Genomic DNA, 19,956 nt, shown 5'->3' on the forward strand with positions numbered 1-19,956 from the left:
AAAATAACTGGCTTCCGGTTTGGTTCAGCTGAGCCAGGTGTTTTGGATGGTTCGGTTCAGGGTGAGAGGCTGGGGAAAGGGTGATGGCCAGGAGAGCTCCCCACAAGGATAGAGTGGATGTGTGTGAGGATTTGGATTCAGTTGAAAAATAAAGAAGCAGATTTCTTTTGACTGCATCTGCATTCAGAGGAAGGCAAACAACATTTGCTCTGATTCACAGTAGGAGTGTGTCGGGGGCAGGGGAGGTGGGGCTGTGTACCTGAGCACGGCAGCCCCACCTCCACAGTAAAGCCATAAACCCCTGCAGGTTTCTCTCACAACAAGCTGCCGCTGATCGTTTTATTGTCGGTCAGGCCAAAGTGTCAAAGCACTTACTCCTCTATCAGTATAGGGGGCGCTCGAGAGGCGCGCTCTGATTCTCCCGCGGCCGTTCAAGCCTTTCCACTGGATTAAAATGTGTTTTTCACCTGCTCACAGTGGTTCATCTCGGACCTCGACTCGAGGATCAGGGCCTCAGATGAGATCCGATTTCTGTTTTGATTCTGTCACAGAATAATGAGGTCGTGAACAACATTACAACAACAACATTATGACCACCTGCCTTACATTGTGCAGGCATCTCGTCCTGAGTCGCATTGGTTATGGAGTTATGATCAATAGTGCGGGCGACCGGCTGCTCGAAAACCTGTGGCAGAAATCTCAGGTTCATTCTGCAGAACGGATCCGTTGGGAAGTGTCAGTAGCTGCTGCCTGTTCTTTAATCCAGTCCCGTTCACTCGCTGTCAAATATTTCGGCATGAATTGGAAGCGCGGGTCCAGACTGCCGCTCCAGCCTGTGACCGATCTGGATTCATGTCGCTCCAAATACCGGCTGACCTTTGACCCCGTGTTTGTGGCCCTTATCACCCCGGCTTGATTGGAGGCTGGAGCCTGCGAGTCCCATTTACAGTGCAAATGTTATCGTTCCAATGACACTTTAAACAGTCTTTATCAATATGTAGTCATTCAAGGTTTATGAGCTCTGATAAAATCAAAACGCTGGCTGGGCGCTAGCATGTGGCGCGATGGCGGCTTGTGGAGCCGGAGCTTCCAGCGGGAGCCGGGTGTCGACGTGGCTCAGCGGCTCTGTGTTTGGTAGCAGCTTATCACACGATTATCTTTAAAACAGTGGGTTATCATAATTGCTTACTTAATAATTCTATAAAAGTGTGCAAGTGTGACCTTTGCCTGGCCGTAAACGCACCAGTGTCTTTCATGCACAGATTGAAGGAGATACCTGAGCAGCGCTAATAAGTAATGACGGAGTTTATGATGCAGCAGAAGCGAGCGGCCAAGCTAATGCTGCTAGCGCCGAGCTTCGCGCGGACGGCGGCTTTGACTCTGAGCCGTGTGTTGCGCGACACTGAGCCCAAGTGCAGCCCATGCTGTGGTGACAATGGCGCTGAGCTAGTGTCGTGCTAATGCGTAGCGAACAGTCGTTGTTGAACCTGTGAACGTCATAAATAAAAACAGAACTCACGAGTGAGTAAGTATTGTCAGAGAAGCACAGGATTTAATTCAAGCAACTTAATAACATGAACTAAACCAAGCAAGCTAACGCTGCTTTAGCTTCAGCAGCCAGGTCCCTCCGGTGACTCCAGTGTCAGTGTTCACTTTTCTAACCTTTATATTTATCAGGTTCAAGTCTCCTTCATCATATTCCTATTTAGAAACGCTGCAGGTCACACGAGTTTGAAATTCTCTTGACCATTTTGCCAATTTCTGAACTGCAGTTTGTTGTGTATCACGGCTGATTTTTAGGTTTTGTTTCAGCTCGTGTTGTTTGACCCCACGTTACAATAACCTCTGGTGATCATTTTTAATAATGAAATCTACTTATTTTTCCTTGATAATAATCAATTTTAGTTTTGTTAATAACATTTGAATACATAGATTTTAGCAACTGTAGGCTGGTTTTAATAGTGTTTTAAAATGTAACATACTTTAAAAGATTAAAATAAAATGATAAAAATACGTTTTTCTGAACTAAAAAAAACCACACACATATATATATATATATATTTTTTTTTTTTTATGAGTGGCCAGTACGAAGTCCTTCCCATCCCAGGATCCCAGCCAGCCTCTCTGTTTTCCTGTCTTGCTCTCAGTTTCTCGGTTTTCTGGCTCTTGGGGCGACTGGTGTTTGAACATGGCTGCGCCCTGACTGGGTCTCTCCCTCTGGTCTCCCAGGTGCTTGGCAGCCGAGGACTCTCAGGCCTTGGCCAGGCAGCTCTGGGAATCTGTGTATCAGGTATTGATCTGGAGGTGGAACCTGGGCTGTAAAGATAAGAGCGTTAGCCATTAACTGCTCTCTGCAGGGGTCACTGTGAGCCGGCTTCACACAGCCTGAACCCACCTGGCTGTGAGCGCTGGACTCTGGCTTATTGATCCTGCTGCTGCTGCTGCTGCTGCTCGCCGCACTGCCGTCCTCGCTGCCCAAGGTTGCTGCCGCTCTGCACCTGCAGATGTTTGTGCCGCAGCTATCTGAGCCTCCGGAGGAGCACCACTCCCCTCCGGCCCGTTCACCATGAGAACACAGCCGGTAAGTCAGGGGACTTCTGGAGGTCAGCGCCAGGAGAGGGTGTTTACGTCCACCCAGCGCCGCCGCCACGTGTTTGCTCGCTGTCGCCCCCCACCTGCAGCCGTGTCGGCCCTGAAACTCTGCAGAGAAAGTTAATGTTGCGGCCATAAAGTCAGATAAGAAGCACATTGAATTTGACAAAACAAATCAAAAAGCAAATGAAAACAGGAAGGCAGCGCTCACCGGTGACTGGCGCTCCTTTCTTCACAGTAAAACACCAACTGCACCAGCCGACACACTGTTTCCAGAAGTCATGGATGCTTGCTTAGGTGTGGTGTTTCACTTCGACATTCCGGTACTGGAATGCACCATGAAGAGTTTATGAACAAAAAATACATCAATAAAACAAAAAATTAATCAGGAAAGGAAAGTCCAAACCTGTCCTTACCTAACTGTTGAAGAAAAAATAATAATACCAATTATATTTCCCCCCTCTTTCTCCCGCTATACATTAGAAATATATACATTTTTAAATAATCTAGTGAACATAAAAACCTTATATATTTTGGAAACAAATGTCTTTTACGTTATCCAGGTCAATTAAATACCAAAAATAATTACATTAAAATAATAACAATAAACTAAAAATTAGATCAGATCTTAGATTAGATCTCTGCCCCCCCAAAAACAAGCCAAGAAAGCAGGTGACATGTCTCCAGCTCCGAGCCGCGGCTGCATGGCAAGTGTGGAGGTGGGCAGAGAGAAGTGCTGCAGTGGAGGAATTTCTCTCTGTGTTTGGAAGAATGTGGGTTGAAGGTCTCGGCCTGGGAATGTTCCATCTGGACCTTGATAGTGGAGCGGCTCGTGTTCACACACACACACACACACACACACACACACACACACAGACAGACACGGTTGTGAGCTTCAGGGTGGACGGTGAGACTGGGCGACTGTTGACACCGGCGGTCGCCCTGCAGGACCAGCTCCGTGGCTCCAGATACACAGCGTATCTGTCTGGGCCTCCGCGGACCTTGAGTCCGCCTCCAGACTGATTAGAGCAGAACCAGCCAGTCTGGGTTCGGACCAGCCACTGGTGCTGCTCCCAGAACAGACTTATTTTAGATCCTTCCTGATCTGATAGCAGCCAGTCAGTAATCTCTGAGGTCGTCCTGTCAGTCAGGCTGAGGAGACGGATGACGCGAAGCCTCTGATAGTCTGTCTCCGTCGGAGGAGACGCGGGGATGCTGAGGGGGGGGAGGCGGTGAGGAGGCGGGGGTCACAGAGGAGGTCTCCTGATGGGCAGAGAGACGGCGCTCTGCTGACAAAGTTTACTTAACACAGCAGCCTCCCAGTTAAGGACGGGGGGTGTGGGGTGGGGGGGTGAACTGGAATGTTAAGAAAGATGTTTCTCTCTATTTAAAAACTAAAACCATTTTTTTTTCTGCTACAGTTCTGTTGAAATGAAGCCAACAGAGGAGTACGAAAACTTCCATGAATATAATGCAGAAATTGAGACGTGTTTTGAATAACTCATCCATCATTATACAAAAGGTATATTCACCTTCATGGTGGGACAGAAACACATTCTGATATGTTTAAAGTAACACAACACCGACTTGACAGATAAACATGTATTCAGTGTGTTAAATTAGTTTTGGCAGATTGAAGATTGGATGACGTCACAGGCAGGCGGCAGGTGGACTGCTGACTCGCCGTGTTCCCCCAGCCCACCTGGGCCTGCGGGAGGCCGCTGCTGACCGCGAGCCCACTGGGCTTCTGCTCCTGTGAGGACACTTGTCTGCTGACGCTCGCTGTCGAAACTCCATTGAGGACGGGATCTGTTGTGACTCGGAGCTGCGGGGTGTGTGTGTGTGTGTGTGTGTGTGTGTGTGTGTGTGTGTGTGTGTGTGTGTGTGTGTGTGTGTGTGTGGGCTGGTTTATAATTGGGTTGAAGTCTGGTTCCGAGTCCTGGTTCGGGTGAGCCATGCGTTTTGGAGGGTTAGGTTGAGGGTCACAGGGACACCGGAACACTCCATCCCGGCTTCTGCTGATGTCAGCATTACGCCAGCGCCAAGCTCTTCTGCCTGAAGCATCATGGTCCGAGCTCACACAAGTGTGTGTGTGTGTGCGAGGTGAAGGTGGCCCAGCTCCAGGCACCTGGTCAGAGAGGTCACCGTGGGGTCACCCTGACCTGAGCTCTGCAGGTGTGTGTGTGTTACACGCATTCCCTTCAACTCAAACTGACCTCATCCCATCCACTTCCGAGAACATGTTTGTGTTTGGATTTTTCTGTGGCTTCACCTCATGTTTGTGGTCGTGGAAATAGTAGTAGTAGCAGCAGTAGTAGTAGTAGTCGTAGTTGCAGGGCTCACTGTGGTAGTGGAGGTGAGACCAGTGGCACCACAAATCCTCGCACTAGTACCAGTTTACAGCAGCACTTGTAGGTGTAGTAGTAGTACTCCGACTCGTAGGTCTGAAGAGGTCCAAGTAATTGTGGTAGTGTTTAGTACTGCAGCAGTGGGCGCAGTACCTGCTGCTGAAGCTCAGGAATTGGCAGCAGCTGCGGCGGGTCACGTGACCCCCGCCCCACTCCTCCGTCTGGCTGCGCGAGGAGCCGTGGCTGGAGTGTTTGTTCTGCTGCTGCCGCGGCCAGTAAAAGGTGCTGCAGGTGCTGGGACGGAGCTCAGCTCCTCCGTTAACCATTGACAGACCATAAACGCTGTTACTCATTACCGCCGCTGGCTCTGGAGACTCCCACTGGCTGAGTCACGGCCAAGGAGTCCTGCCGCCGTGAGTGCGTGTGGTTGGCCTTCACCCCGGGCCGCAGCCTCCGTCCGTCCGTCCGTCCGTCCCACACACACACACACACACACCTGATGGCTGTGGTCACACCTTGACCTTCAGGTGACGCAGTGGAGCAGAAGAGCATCTCTTCACTTCAGTCCCAACATGGAGGTGAGCTGTTCTTCATCATCATCATCATCTTCATCACCAACACCTTCGTCACAGCTCCACTCATCTCATGACTGACCATCTTCATCATGACTGTGTTACCATCCTCATCCTCTTTGCAACCTTCCTCACTATCCTCCTCCTCCTACTGATCATCATCCTCACTGCTGTCCTTCATCCTCCTCCTCCTCGTCATCATCATCATCCTCATCCTCACTGCAGTCCTTCATCCTCCTCCTCCGTCTCATCATCATCCTCACTGCAGTCCTTCATCCTCCTCCTCCGTCTCATCATCATCCTCACTGCTGTCCTTCATCCTCCTCCTCCTCATCATCCTCACTGCTACGTCCTTCATCCTCCTCCTCCTCTTCCTCCTCACTGCTGTCCTTCATCCTCCTCCTCATCATCATCATCCTCCTCCTCCTCCTAACTGCTGTCCTTCATCCTCCTCCTCCTCCTCCTCCTCCTCATCATCCTCACTGCTGTCCTTCATCCTCCTCCTCCTCGTCATCATCATCATCCTCACTGCAGTCCTTCATCTTCCTCCTCCTCCTCCTCATCATCATCCTCACTGCTGTCCTTCATCTTCCTCCTCCTCCTCATCATCCTCCTAACTGCTGTCCTTCATCCTCCTCCTCCGTCATCGTCATCATCCTCACTGCTGTCCTTCATCCTCCCCCTCCGTCTCATCATCATCATCATCCTCACTGCTGTCCTTCATCCTCCGCCTCATCATCCTCACTGCTGTCCTTCATCCTCCTCCTCCTCCTCCTCACTGCTGTCCTTCATCCTCCTCCTCATCATCCTCACTGCTGTCCTTCATCCTCCCCCTCCGTCTCATCATCATCATCATCATCCTCACTGCTGTCCTTCATCATCCTCCTCCTCATCATCCTCACTGCTACATCCTCAACCTTCCAGTCTTGACTGGCACCAGTCCTCCTCATCATCACGTCAGCATCTTTGTCACCCCACTCGTCCTCCTCCTCCTCCAACATGTTCCTCTAGCAGCATCATCATCAGCAGAAGAAGTCGGGGTCTTCAGAGATGCCTCAGACTCCAGGCGTCTGACTGAGGTCCTGGAGTCTGTCAGCCTGAAGCTTCAGCAGTAAACAGAGCCTGGGCATCTGAGCGGCCTCCTCACATCCATCAACACGCCGCCGAGGTCAGACGGTGGCGCTCCTCCTCAGCCAGGTCCCGGCCCCGGTCATACAAGCGCGATAAGAGAGCTGTGATGGAATCTCCGTGACTGACTCGGAGCGGAAGCCCGAGCCGCTCCAGCCGCGTCTCTCTCGGCTTCTTTTGTTGCTGAGCACAGAGGCCACACAATGAGCCGCGGCACTCTACGTGCTGCTGATCTCTGATATGGACTGGAGTCAGCTCTGGTCACCGCGGCCCACGTGACGCGCTCCCTGGGCTCTGGAGAGGTTTCGGTGCGGAGCCAAGCGCGGGACTCTTGGTGCTGCCCCCAGGACCTTCGGCGGAGCACAGCTCCATCAATGCGCCGATTGTTTGCCAGCTCTCTCCACTCCCCCAGCGGAGCAGCGCGGGCGACCTTGAGCCTGCGCCAGCAAGGTCTAGCAGCTGCTCAGGTCCACGCCGCAGCGCCCCCCCCGGGCCGGCCCACGCCTCGCCTCTGTCCCCACGCCATCTCCGGGACGGTATCAGCCACGTCACGCCGGCCCAAGGCTGTTTGCTCTGGGGCTGATTCAGGAGGAAAGTCACAGCGTGTACCGTGGAGATGTGACCTTCTCCTCCGAGACAAAACATGCGCAGGAGCCCTGGCTCCACAGGACGGAGCCGGTGGCGTGGAAACAATAACAGGGCTGCGGAGGAGATGAGAGAGAGGCCTGTGACGGTCCCGTGGCTCACCTCGCCAGCGGAGCGCCAACACTGAGCCATGACCATGAAGGAATCAGGACCCAGCTGAGCCAGTGACTCGCGCTGGTCTATCAAACGCCTCTGTCTTATCGCCGCTCTTAAAGGCATTTTACTGCTGATGAAGGTTTTTATCGGCAGCGCAGTTGACTCCACTTCCAGCTCAGCTGCTTCCTGCTCCCAGAGCAGCGCCGCTGAGGCCCAACTCGACATTCACCCAACACTCGGCTCAGATTGATTCATAAAACAGAACTGACAGGAACGAAATAGGCAAACAGTAGTGGACACTTGTACTGATGTTCATGCTTCTTACTTCCTTCCTGTATTTGTTTTTTTGGTTTTCAACATTTATTTCACAATTGCTGAATCCATATCCAGCGCTCCTGGACCAAATGGTGATTTTTCCTTTGGACCAGAGCCAGAACTGACCGTCAGCTCTTGAGAGCCAGTGTGTACTTTTCACACCACGCCGTAACTACATTTTGACTTTAAAAAAAGTAATTACTCACGGATTACTACGATAAAGCCGTTTATGACTCGTCCTGAAAATGTGTCAAATTTGACGTCTCATGAAACCGCAGACTTTATTGGACACAGTCTGTGTTTTGGGAGTCATGTGACAGGGGTGGGACCAAACCTGAGGTCGGTGTGAGGCTGATGCGACATCACGGCGCACCAGCGATTGTGCGGCGACACAAACACAATCGCAAACGTCAACACAGATAAATGAGGCGGGAGTCAGAGCGGAGCGAGTCAGAGCGGCTCGGGCTTCAGACTGAGGTGGGCGGAGCCAGACCCGGGACTGCGGTGACCCGGTGACACCTCGGTTCTGACCCACGTGCACGCACACGCACAGCTGTTCCGGCCGGTTGTGTTTCCACAGTGGACGCTGAGCACGGAGGTTTATAAGTGTGTGTTCTGGTGTGTATTTGCATACATTCAGTGTGTTATTACTGAGTGTGTATTTATAGACTTGGATTTCTTCACACGTTTCTGGTCTTTGATTCGCTGCTGTGTCTGTGCAGCCACTGCATGGTGTTTGCTTCCTCGCGGACGGTTTCAACCGCAGCGTGCGTGCGTGCGTGCGTGCCTCCCACACACACACACACACACACAGACACAGGTGAGCGGGCTGCACGGTTGAGGGCGAGTCCAGAAGGACGGTACAAGTTCAGAATGACAAAGGTTGCGTTTACACCTGTCACCGTCGTTTAATCATCTACCACTTCAAACAGGACGGTCCCCCCAGCTCCCACAATGCTTTGCTGCCCTGCACTCGACGCGCACACACTCTCACACGCCTACCTTCACACAGGCCACTTGAAACATTCAAGCAAACCAGGGGGAAACATGGCTGGTTCCCAGCAGGCGTGGCGTTCAAGTGAACTCAGTAAATTACAGTGCTTCTATCACCTGGGCCTCCTGCCATCAGTTTCTAGTGATGTTTGGATGGAGATGATTCACTCGAGTGATGTGTTGTTGAAGTAAGAAAATATATGTAGAAATGCACGTCAAAATACGGACTAAAGTAACTATTTATGAATGTGTGTATTAGTTATTCTGATGATCACAGGTTTGCTAGAAAAGAAGAAGTTGCAGTAGTTTGTAGTGGCGTCGACACAGCAACACAAAGGCAGCGTCACTTGTCGTACTACCGTCGTAGTTCTGATGTTTATTGGCACTGAACAGTGAGGGCATCCATGCTAGCGCTTGAGAGTGGTGTCACCGGTGGGATAGGCGAGTGAATATTCACCCGCGAGTGAGGCGCATTGTGGTGCAGAAACACTGAGGATCTGTCAATACTACTTCAGCTGTGAGTTCAATATATGACTCTCTGTCCTTCAGTTCCCTTCTGGAAACACAGTTCCTCCACCGATCTGGATCCTCTGCCTCAGTGGTCCTCCTCCTCCTCTTCATCGTTCTCCTCCTCTTCCACCTCTTCGTCGTTCCTCCTCTTCCTCCACCGCACCTCTCCGTCAGTCATGAAGTCCAACAAGTCTCGGGTCTCCAGCTTTTACTGCTGTTTACCGCCCAATACTCCAGGCACTCTGGGTTCCTCCCACCGCCATAAAGCATGAATGCTCGACGACTCAGCAACTCCAAGATGACATACTCAGAACCTCAGACCTCATTAAGCGCCTGTTCAAACACAGGGCTCAGTATTGATAAGAGCTCGGTGAAAGGCCCGCAGATCAATATCCCAGCCACTCATGGGAGCCGGGGCCAAATATGGCGGCGCACCACAACATTTCTGTGGAAGGAAGGAAGGAGACGGCGCGCTACATGCTAAACTAGCATCATCTCTTGTACTGGCTCTTCAGTCAAGACGACGGTTGAACTGTTACTCAACCAATGTTTTGAAGCTACGCTGCCAAGCTAATCCAGGCTAACAAAGCTAGCATGGATTCTGACGGAGCTTGGTTGAAGCTAACATGAGGTTTCTAAACTATGGGACTCGTACTTATGCTACATGTTTAGCTTGGCGGCAACATTAGCTCACACAAGGGTAACCATTGGGACGCGATGGATCCTGAATCCATTCCTAAATGTATATAATAGAGGGAAGTAAGAAGCGGAACTGACTAGTGCAGCGTCACCAGAACACTATAGCAAACATGGCCGACCTCCAGATCCATCTCTCTCCTGATGGACTTATTTTATCACCAGTTTTTATTTAGCATCTACATTTATTTAGTGTGTGTATGTGTTCATTGCACTTGAAATACTCATTGCTTTTGGCAGCTAAAGAAATCATTGCGTACTGGAGCTTTTTTTAGGCTAAAAACTGACACTGTTTTTTTCCAAGCTCATTTGCAAGGCTCCTTATTTCCAGTCATGTTGTTCCAGAACCATAAAGGAGGTCAGCGTGGAAGGAAAAGCATCTCCGCACGTGTTAGCATGCTTTGCTAGCATGGCGCGAGCACCGAGTCAGAGGCCATGGTTTGAAACCTCCGGACGCTGAGCTGACCGTCGGGGATCTGGGGGATTCTTTGTCGTAGCGAACACGTTTGGCTGCTTATCTGAGCTCTTGAGGAGCAGAACAAGCTCTGGAGTGTGGCAGATCATCATTATCACGCTGGGACGCTGACACCTGAAGAGCGGCAGCCATTAGCAACAACCGCTAGTCTGATAAAAGCCTGGACTTTAACTCGCAGCAACAATCGATGGCGAAACAGGGAGTGTGAGGATGTTTGAAGAGTTTTCGGGTGTCCTGATGGGAGGATGTGTCCATGCTGGTGGGGAGCGAGAGATTAGATTGTGTGAGACTCGGCGCAGGCCGTCAGCGTGTTGGGCCCAGCGTCAGACAGGGCGGCGTCCTGCCACTTCTCCTCTCAGGCACCGAGTGTCAGAGCGGCTCACTTTGACACACGGCTGAGAAAACACCTCATTCATCACGTTCAGATAGACCAGAGCAGAGGGGGGGAAAGGGCCAGTGTTGTGGGCCTGGTCTGAGCCCAGAGAGACGGTGGCTCGGGTTTGGTCCCCCCTCTGACGCGCTCCACCACCCACAGGTCCAAGGGCTCAGCACACTCCTCTGCGCCTCATGCTAGTACAAGTACACAGAGTGAGTCCTGCTAGTTACAGCCAGCCCAAGCTCGCACTCAGACAGTACTTCTGGCAGGATACAAGCGGAGATGTTGGTGGCATGCAAGTACGAGTCGTCTCACCGTTGTTGAAGTAGCAGTTGTTTCTGCAGTAGTAGTGTTTATCACTGAAGAAGTACGGTGTTGTGGAAGTGTAACTACTCGTGTCTCCAGCGAGAGCAGTTGGTCAGACTCTACAACCTACTGGTAGTACACAGAAGTGTTAGTGATGTGTAGTAGTACAAGACCAAGCAGTCTGATAGAAGTCGGAGGTATCAGAGGTGGATGTCGCTGCTGTTGAACGCGGGCGCTGATACAGTGCTTGAGGCTGACTGTGGTCATGTGACCTGGGCTCCAGGTGGGCGTGGCCGCCCTCAGATGATCCAATTGACGCCTCCACACTCTTGATCACTCACATGCATATTGGCTGTGACTCAATCATGAGGCTTCAAAGCACCGAGGTGGAGAAGTTTGTGTTGAGCTGCCTGAAAGAGTCTGACTTAAATAAACCAATTAGGCCGGAGCTCATTGATCGGCCTGACGACTCTCGGCCAATAAACAAAGAGCCTTGATGAGCGCTTGATCAAAGCAGGCGCGAGGAGCGCAGGCGCAGCTGGGCCTGCGTTAGCCTCCACTGGAGCAGACGATGGTGGTGATGGAGGAGGACAGGCGCTCACATGGTGGCGCTCAGAAGCCGCAGTGCCACGGTGTGGAACAGGAAAACAAGAGAGAAACACACGCCTTGTTTTTTAAAGGAAGATTCATGTGGAACCAGCAATGAGAGCCAGAGAGCAGAGTTTGAGTTCAGATGGATGGAAAATCAAATGATGAACTCCCTCCCAAAATAGAACGTTACAATTAATATATATAAAAATGGACAAAAAAAAAATTTCAAAACGATTCATTTTTACATTTGCGCATTTATAATATTTTATTAGTCATTTCTAATAAATGTGTATTAAATATTTCCCATCACACCTGTGGACTTGGTTTTAATAATCTACTTGAAATACTAGCTTTTTTGAAATATTTATATTACATGATATTAATATTGTTCAAATAATGGCGTTCAGTTTTGATTTCATGGTCCGTTCCATGTGACATTCCAAGCGCGAGGAGACATTTCTGTTTATGATCGTATCTTCATTTGTTCCCTTTTATTTTTCCGACGTTTTATGTTTCCGTCAATTTAAAATCCATTTATTCTCCCTTCCGTAATCGAGCAAGAATGTAATAACGAAATTAATTCACATTTGATTAAACTTGGGTTATTTGTTATGAATTTTTATTAAAAAAAATAAAATTTGATTTTAAAAATGTTTAAATAGAAAGCCGTTTCTGAATATTGTATTTGTGTCGGATTTAAATTCAAAACATTTTTATCTCTTGTTTTGCGTCTGTTTATTAAATAGTATTTATATTTTTGCTAAATCAAAAGCTATATTTTGTTTTGATGTCGGAGTAAGAATGTTCGTTTCCTTCCGTTAGTCAGACGCTCCGCAGCCTTTACCCTGTTATTATTGGACGAACTTGTATAGTTTTTCGTGTGTATGGTTTGAAGCGGTGGCTGGATCCACCACTGTGATCGGTGTGTGGTGAAGTATAGAACGGTGCTGCGCGGCTCGACAATCACCCGGATAAATCCACAAACTCTTTGAAATAGCGCCCGTGATTCCTGTTCAACGAAACTCGGGTTTTATTCGATGCGGAGCGGAAGACCGATCTAAGACAAAGGAGGCCCGAGTGTCAGAGGCCGCGGCGGCCCGAGCCACGCGCAGGTTACAGCAGGAACGGAGGCGACAACAGGACAAACAAAAGGAAGGTGTTTCCTGAGCGGGGGGCGCTGCATCTTCGTTAAAAAAAAAAACAAAACAAAATAAAATCAACTTCAGCTAGCGGCGCGCGGCTCCCGCTCCGGTGTGCGCCGTGTGAGTGACGGGAGGAGGTCACGGGCTCGCGCCCCCGGCGCGCTCCACGCCGCTCTGGATTGGCGGCTGCTGATTGGTCCTCCCGACGCCGCCGCAGCGCCTCCTCTCTAAAACCTCGTCACCGCTGCCCGACTCCCATTTACCTCCCGAGAAGCAGCCGAACAGCAGCCCTGAGTCCGCGGAGCCGCCGATGGCAGCCAACTAGCAGGTAACACCGCCAGAGCGGCTTCTCGCTCGGATGTCTCGTGTCGCCGCGGACGCACCATCTGGCGCAGGAACGCGCCGTCGATGCCGGGATTCTTTGTTTTATCGCTGCCTCTCCGGCCCTTATCTGCTTATCAAACAGTTATCTCTCGACGCCGTGAAGACATATTGCGTTTGGGTTTCCTATCGCGTGCGCGCGCACGCGCCTGCTGAGCGCTGACGCGGAAGGATCCAGCGTTTCTCCAGGGACGGACGAGTTTTCAGGACCATTCAAACTTCATGGATCTGGGAAATGAGCGAACCGACTCGGGGTGGAGGAGAAACGGGCGCTAAATATGACGCAGACGTGCGGATCCAAAGCCGCGTGTTGAAGCTCATTTCGAGTGTTAAAAACGGCCGAATGAGATCGTTAAGAGCAATAACGCGGTGGGTTAACAACCTCATCGAGAGGTTTTCCTCGCGCAACGATTTCGTCATTTCAGTTTCATAATCATGCTTTTCCAAATTTATGTGGTGTTTTTCCACAAAACCAAAGTCAGATTTTCGTATGGTCCAGAGCGAAAGCGCGTTAAGACCGAGCGCTTCCGTGAGTCTCACTTGTAACACGCACAAACACCCCGCTGTCAGGCGTCCACATTTCCCTCATTTCTTCGATGATGGATAAATGTTTTAGATGTTTTTAAATGTTTTTTTTTACTCATCACAAATTTCAATATTTCAATTTAAATGATTTAAATTCTACTTTTTCAGGCGACTCAATCCTCAGTTTCAGCAACCGTTTGTAGAAGAATTAAAACACGAGGGACGCGATCACCGCCGAGAGTATAAGTTTGTGTCTTTCAGAAGCAAAAAGTCGCCACCGAAGACGTGACCCAGCAGCAGACAGATGCGCGTCAGACGTTATTTTCTATTCCTCTCTGTAAATGAAGAAAAACCCTGGCTGCGGACGGATCGATCGTGGCTCGCTGATTTAATCAAATCTCTTCACGCTGACGGGTTCTTGAGGCGCACTACAATTAAAAACAATTTTTAAAAATAACCTTAAAAAAACCTACATATTTTAAACTCGAAATATTCCGTCAAGAACAAGACCACCGCTCGAGCCTCCGGAATAAGAAGCGTTGGACCTGACGCGTTGGGGATATTATCAATTCCACATCTTTTTCATGTTTCGATATGACTCTAAAAATCTCCCGAGTTTTTAAACTGGAATTTCGATGAGGCAAACTTGTAAAACATCTTCCAAGCGTTTTATTTTAGTCTCAAACGTTTTCATTAGAATAATGCCAAACGTCAATATTGTTCTCACCACACACTGAACAGTTTGCGTCTTGTTCAGTATTTCAACTCTCTTCCTACTTCTTCCTTATTATCTGAGCTCTTTAACATTTGGACGTCTCCTCCGTTGCTTTTCAGACTGTAATACTTGGTGGCTGGTCTGTCTTGTGCGGTCGTGTTTCCATGGTCCCGGTGACCCGGCGGCTGACCTGCTGTTCCTGTGTGGCAGGGACCCCCTGAGCTTTTCTGTGACCCCCCTGGTGTATGGAAAGAGTCCTGGATGGACGTGGGCGACAGCAGCTGGTCCATGGTCAAGCGCGAAGTGTCCAGCAGCCCAGGCTCGCCGGCTGACCACAGCTACCTGACCGGAGAGAGCCGCCGGAGCGAGGGCCACACCCCGGACCAGCTGCACGAGCCGCTCCGCTGCCCGGACGGCCGCTCCCTACACTCCTATGTCCCCTTCGGACACCACGCCGCCCCGCTGACCCCGGCGGAGGACCTGCCTCTCTTCACCGACCTGGACCAGGGCGGGAAGCTGGTCCTGTCCGGCGGCACGCACTGCAAGGCGGGACTGCTGGTGGACCCGGCAGACATGTACCAGACCCTGGCCATCGCCGCCGCCCAGAGCCAGACCGGGTACGAGTCCTCGTCCGGGGGCTACCTGCACTCCAACACCAACTCCCCCGTCTACGTGCCCAGCACCCGGGTGGGCTCCATGATCCCCAGCCTGCCGTACTCGGGGCAGCCCTCGGTCTCCAGCCACTCGGTCTGGTCCCAGACCCCCACCACCGGCCCCGAGAGCCCCTCCTACAGCGCCGGGAGCCCGCACACCTCCAGCCGCTTCCACTACCCTCCGAGCCCGCCTCTGAATAACGGCAGCGCCAGGGACATTGGCTACAGCAACTCGCTGAACAGAGACCAGTACGGTTTGACTCGGCCCCTGACTGGACCTTACCCGAGTCCCTACACCCCCTATGTGGCACCGCAGCTGTCCTCGCCGTGGAGCGGAGGAGCTTTCGAGAACACCATGCTGCACACCCTGCAGAGCCGAGGGGCGCCCCTCATCCGGGGGCCCAACGGAGGTAAGAGACGCCCCAAAATCAGGCACTATTGCTGCAGTAAAAGAGAAGGGTACAAAATAATAACAATCCAAAAGGAGCAGCGCCATTAAGAAAGCTCCACGCTTCTTGTTACATTCTACCTGGATAATTGATGAGTGCAATTAGCATGACAGTGCTTCATCATCATCATCACCTGGGACAGGGCAGTGTTAGCAGCAGAGCAGCTCCGGTCAAAGACGGACCGACGGGTCACTGAGTTGCAGGGAAACAGGTCAGATGAAGTTTCATCATGAAAAAAAAAATCCATTCAGCAAATGCTGTTTGTTTTGGGTGTCAGACAGTGGACCCTGGACCTGTCCAGCGCCGGGTCACATGACCAGCCCAGAGTTGTCTTCAATCTACAGATCGTTATTCATCGACCTCTCTGATAAAGTTTATAGTCGCTGTTCATTCAGTTAATCATGTGGAAGTGGCTGGGTTAATGTGATGCTCCACAGTACAGTGAGCCACTGAGTCTGGAAGCAAATAGAAAATAAATGCATCAATTAGAGAATTGGGAAAATCAATTGGGCATTTTGTTTTATTTATTTATATATATATATATATATATATATATATATATATATATATATATACTTTTTATGGTGCAAATGTGTTTTTTTATTTTGTTTTACAAGTGTCTAATGTAATTTGATCTCTTGTAAATATGATATGACACCAAAAATATATTTAATAATGATCAAGTTTAGTGTTTTTATAACGTTTGCTTCTCAGTCAAGTGAAACTAGCTTCATTGTTGTTTGTGTTCGAATGGGAGCGCCAGTGTTTTTGCTCTGTCAATGGCGGCATGGGCTCCGGAGGCGGTGGTTCTTACCTGCGCTGTCGGTGCTCAGTTGCAGACATCCTGGACGACATGGGCGAGAGCCGGGAGTGCGTCAACTGTGGCTCCATCTCCACGCCGCTGTGGAGGCGCGACGGCACCGGACACTTTCTGTGCAACGCCTGCGGCCTGTACAGCAAGATGAACGGCCTGAGCCGGCCGCTCATCAAGCCCCAGAAACGCACCGTGAGTCCGGCGGCCCGCCCGAGAACCACGGGCCCGACACACGCGCGCACACGCAAAACACCGCCGGGTGAATCTGTGACACTAAACCGTCACTCCACCACCTTCAAGTAACGCCAGTATTTACGGTCAAACACGACCGTGGCCGAGTTTTACCGGAACTTTACGTCTGCGTGCAGCGAGCTAAATATACAAACTGAACACCAACCTCACCAACACGAACTGTTGTCACATATTTTAACAGATGAAAGTGTGAAAACTGTGCCGTAAAATCACCTGTGGAACAGCGACGACTTTGCCTGCCGCCAATCTGGTGTTACGTTTAAGAACAGCAGTACAATCGTGAACCTTTACATATTTACGAAACTCTTATTCAACAGTCAGAACGACGGCGTCGCCACAGGCCATTTTTATTCATATAAAAGCGGAAAGGGCCTTTTAAAAAAATCGAAATATGAACCTTTGAATACTTCATCAGAGTTGAAGATGAGACTCGTCACATGTCATGAACGCATCACTCCGCCGTCAATATCGGTTTTACGACACGTCGCAGTTGTTTACATGAGGTGCAGGTAGCGTGTAGTCAGAAATTCAGTGATTTGCCTCGTGTTTGTGGGCGTTTAAACGTTTATTAAAAAAGCCATACACGCGACTAAGAATGGCAAGTTCAGATGTGGGACGCGGTTGCTCTGTGAACACGTGACTGATGCGCCTGACTGGCATGGATTTTGACAGTCGACGTCCAGGAGAATCGGCCTGTCGTGCGCCAACTGCCAGACCAGCACCACCACGCTGTGGCGGAGGAACGCGGAGGGGGAGCCGGTGTGCAACGCCTGCGGACTCTACACCAAGCTCCACGGGGTCCGTCCCTTTCCCCCCTCTAATGCTGCTTGAATGAGAAACCCTATTAACCAGGCAACTGACGCGCAGGTTCCACGGCCGCTGGCCATGAAGAAAGAGGGGATCCAGACCAGGAAGAGGAAACCGAAAACCCAGAACAAAACCAAAGGATCGTCTGGTGGGTTCCGGTGCCTCGCCTGACCCTTGTTTCAGTTTGACTGCTGCCAGCTTATTCCAGTCCCTGTGTGGCTCTCCAGGAAACAACAACAACAACAACAACTCTGTCTCCATGACTCCCACCTCCACCTCTTCATCCAACTCTGAAGACTGCTCCAAAACCAGCTCGCCCTCCGCGCAGGTGCCCGGGGTGAGACACATGCGCGCACACACACGTCAAGTCTTCTCAGGATTGCAAGCTGCAGGAGCTGGTTTTGATGAGGTGTGTGTGTGTGTTGCAGGTGAGCTCCTCTGTGCTGTCCAGCTCCGGCGAAGGGTCCGGCTCGGACTCGGCGGTCAAGTTCCCGGGTCAGGACAGCTTGTACTCCAGTCTGTCGCAGCCGTCCGACGTGGTGCGGGGCGAACCCTGGTGCCCCATGGCTCTGGCCTGAACTGGCCCAGGAGGACAGCGTTTCCTGGACTTGTCGCCCAGCGGTGTCACAGAAGGACCTGGGAGACACGTTGGACCCCCACCAGACGGAGCAGGAGCCGTGAGACCTCTTCCCCTATCGGGAAATACGGATTTAAGTTTTGGTGAAGAGAGGCGGCTCCTGGAGACGAGGTCGGGCAGCCAGCCAGCGGCCGGTCCGTGGACCATCTCACCCACCGAGGGATCAGAACCAGCGACTCGGCTCCTTCAAGCCGTCGTGTACATAAGACTTGTGCTAGATTCAAGCGCTTCACCCAGCGCTGTCGTCTCTAAGGACTTTAGCTTCCCCACAACTGGAATCACAAGACAACTTTTATCAATCAAAAGCTAAAAATAAATATTTATGAATCTTCAATTGTTAAAAAAACAAAAGCACGAGGCAATGATTGTGATGAAATATCAGAGTAGAGTAGAAGCTTTTTTAATTCTTTCAAGTGTTTTTCTCAAAGAGCGGTGTTGAGCCCTCAGAGCTCTTACTGCAGGAGACTATTGTGGTGTAAACAGGGTATCGATGTCGTCGTCCAGTGTTTTCAGGCCGAATTGCTGACGTGTCAGATGATGGCGAGAAGGTACGTCTGTCCGTGTGTTGCCAGACCAGCCAAAGTCCATGTTGAAAGACTCACCAAAGTGTACACCGCTTTCCCAATCCCTCCCCCTCCCCCAGTCCGGACCTTCAGGGGAAGGGAGTTTTGGAGCAGAAACTGGATTCTGAGCGTCAGAGTCAGCCGATGACGACTGAAAAATCCCCCTGGTGTGAAGCCGTCCATCTCGCCGTCAAACCAAAGCATTTCTGGAACAAGCTTTTCATATTCCCGGACTTATTTATTTTTTCAACTCGTTCAACGTTTTTGCATTGTTTTACCATTTGTCGTCGGTTTTCTCTGAAACATTTAAAGAAATTATTTTTATTTAAATCCAGTCCAATAAATTGATTTGGTGACATAAGTGAAATAATCTTCCTGGTTTGGGCCAAAAGTTGCCAACACGTTGAAGGTGGACGCTCGCGATCGTGGCAGTGGTTTAGCAAAGAGGTTTGACTCTGTCTGGAACAACAAATAAGCAGTTTTACAACAACTAGCTTAGATGCTGACTCAGCACAATAAAATACACCTTATTTAAATGAAGAATCGTCAGTTGATCCACCAACATCCCCCTTATTTCAACCAAAACCTCAAAACTGGTCACTGCATTAGCAAGTCGTCTTTTTCCCTAAATCACGAGCTGAGCTTTGTTGTGCTAACACCAATAATTTAAGGAAGAATTGTTGAGGGGGAGATGTTTATCAAAGTGTCACCTGTGTATCTCAGTGTTGGGAAAACAATCCAATCTATGTTTTGGGGTTTTTGCTGAGTCATGAGTCATAGCCTCCATATTTATTTTGTTAGATCAGTTTCATCAAAGTCCAGATAACCATCCTACCTGTGGCACCATTTGGAAACACTAACACAAACGCATCGTATGGAAAGGAGAAGTCTGAGATGGAGGAGATGTGAGCTCAAAGCATCCATATGATCCCAGTCTTGCCACAATTGCAAATCTTACGGACAACGTGCAAATGTTCAGGCGAAGATGTAAAAGACGGGGTAGCGACCTGTTAGCTTAGCATTTTAGCAAACTTGTGATGTCTATATTCCTTTGCTGTAACGTTCGTCTTTGCGCCGATCATGCTAATCCTGACACGTTCGATTTGGTGAGGTGAAAGTAGGAAAAACACTGCTCTGTCCTGGAGCCGGACAGACGAAGATGTTCTGGCTCCGTCACCTCGTCCTTCATCCCTAAATCCCTCCTGAGCACCATCACTTAGCCGCGGCCTGCTGAACCAGCGGCGTAGCTGTCGCGGTGTTTACTGTACTGAGGCCCGCTGGGGCCGCCACATGAAGAGGTCTCACTGGATTTATGCGCCGGCTTAGCATCAGCTGTCTGCTCGTGGTCATGTTGATTCTGCTGGTGAGTGCGGAG

General features: G+C 50.3%; 1 protein-coding gene and 1 long non-coding RNA gene across 4 annotated transcripts; one reads left to right on the forward strand and one right to left on the reverse strand.

The window, feature by feature from the left end:
* Positions 1 to 1,439: 1,439 nt before the first annotated feature.
* On the reverse strand, positions 1,440 to 16,874 carry LOC128770120 (uncharacterized). The gene is made up of 4 exons (XR_008416478.1): positions 16,323 to 16,874; positions 2,804 to 15,963; positions 2,396 to 2,700; positions 1,440 to 2,316 (listed from the first exon to the last, which is right to left on the reverse strand). It is a non-coding gene; the product is annotated as an uncharacterized LOC128770120 (long non-coding RNA).
* gata6 (GATA binding protein 6) lies at positions 12,323 to 19,467 on the forward strand. 3 transcript variants are annotated; one of them, XM_053884397.1, is made up of 7 exons: positions 12,323 to 13,113; positions 14,526 to 15,469; positions 16,342 to 16,514; positions 17,247 to 17,372; positions 17,442 to 17,529; positions 17,609 to 17,718; positions 17,810 to 19,465. In XM_053884397.1, exons 2-7 carry the CDS (start codon positions 14,668 to 14,670, stop codon positions 17,957 to 17,959), a joined length of 1,449 nt encoding a protein of 482 aa, XP_053740372.1. In that variant the 5' UTR covers positions 12,323 to 13,113; positions 14,526 to 14,667; the 3' UTR covers positions 17,960 to 19,465. The 3 variants fall into 3 exon arrangements, with proteins under 3 accessions (XP_053740372.1, XP_053740373.1, XP_053740374.1); XM_053884398.1 differs by having other exon boundaries at positions 14,617 to 15,469; XM_053884399.1 differs by lacking the exon at positions 12,323 to 13,113 and having other exon boundaries at positions 14,643 to 15,469; positions 17,810 to 19,467.
* Positions 19,468 to 19,956: the final 489 nt, after the last annotated feature.

The sequence above is a fragment of the Synchiropus splendidus genome, chromosome 13 (genome assembly GCF_027744825.2).
Source record: "Synchiropus splendidus isolate RoL2022-P1 chromosome 13, RoL_Sspl_1.0, whole genome shotgun sequence".
NCBI lineage: Eukaryota > Metazoa > Chordata > Actinopteri > Syngnathiformes > Callionymidae > Synchiropus > Synchiropus splendidus.

What these genes read in the sequence shown, in the direction of transcription:
- gata6 (XM_053884397.1), top strand. Translation starts at nt 14,668, where the DNA reads ATGGACGTGGGCGACAGCAGCTGGTCCATGGTCAAGCGCGAAGTGTCC. An exon ending in TCAAGCCCCAGAAACGCACC is followed by an intron (nt 16,515 to 17,246) that starts GTGAGTCCGGCG and finishes GGATTTTGACAG; the next exon opens with TCGACGTCCAGGAGAATCGG. An exon ending in TCTACACCAAGCTCCACGGG is followed by an intron (nt 17,373 to 17,441) that starts GTCCGTCCCTTT and finishes ACTGACGCGCAG; the next exon opens with GTTCCACGGCCGCTGGCCAT.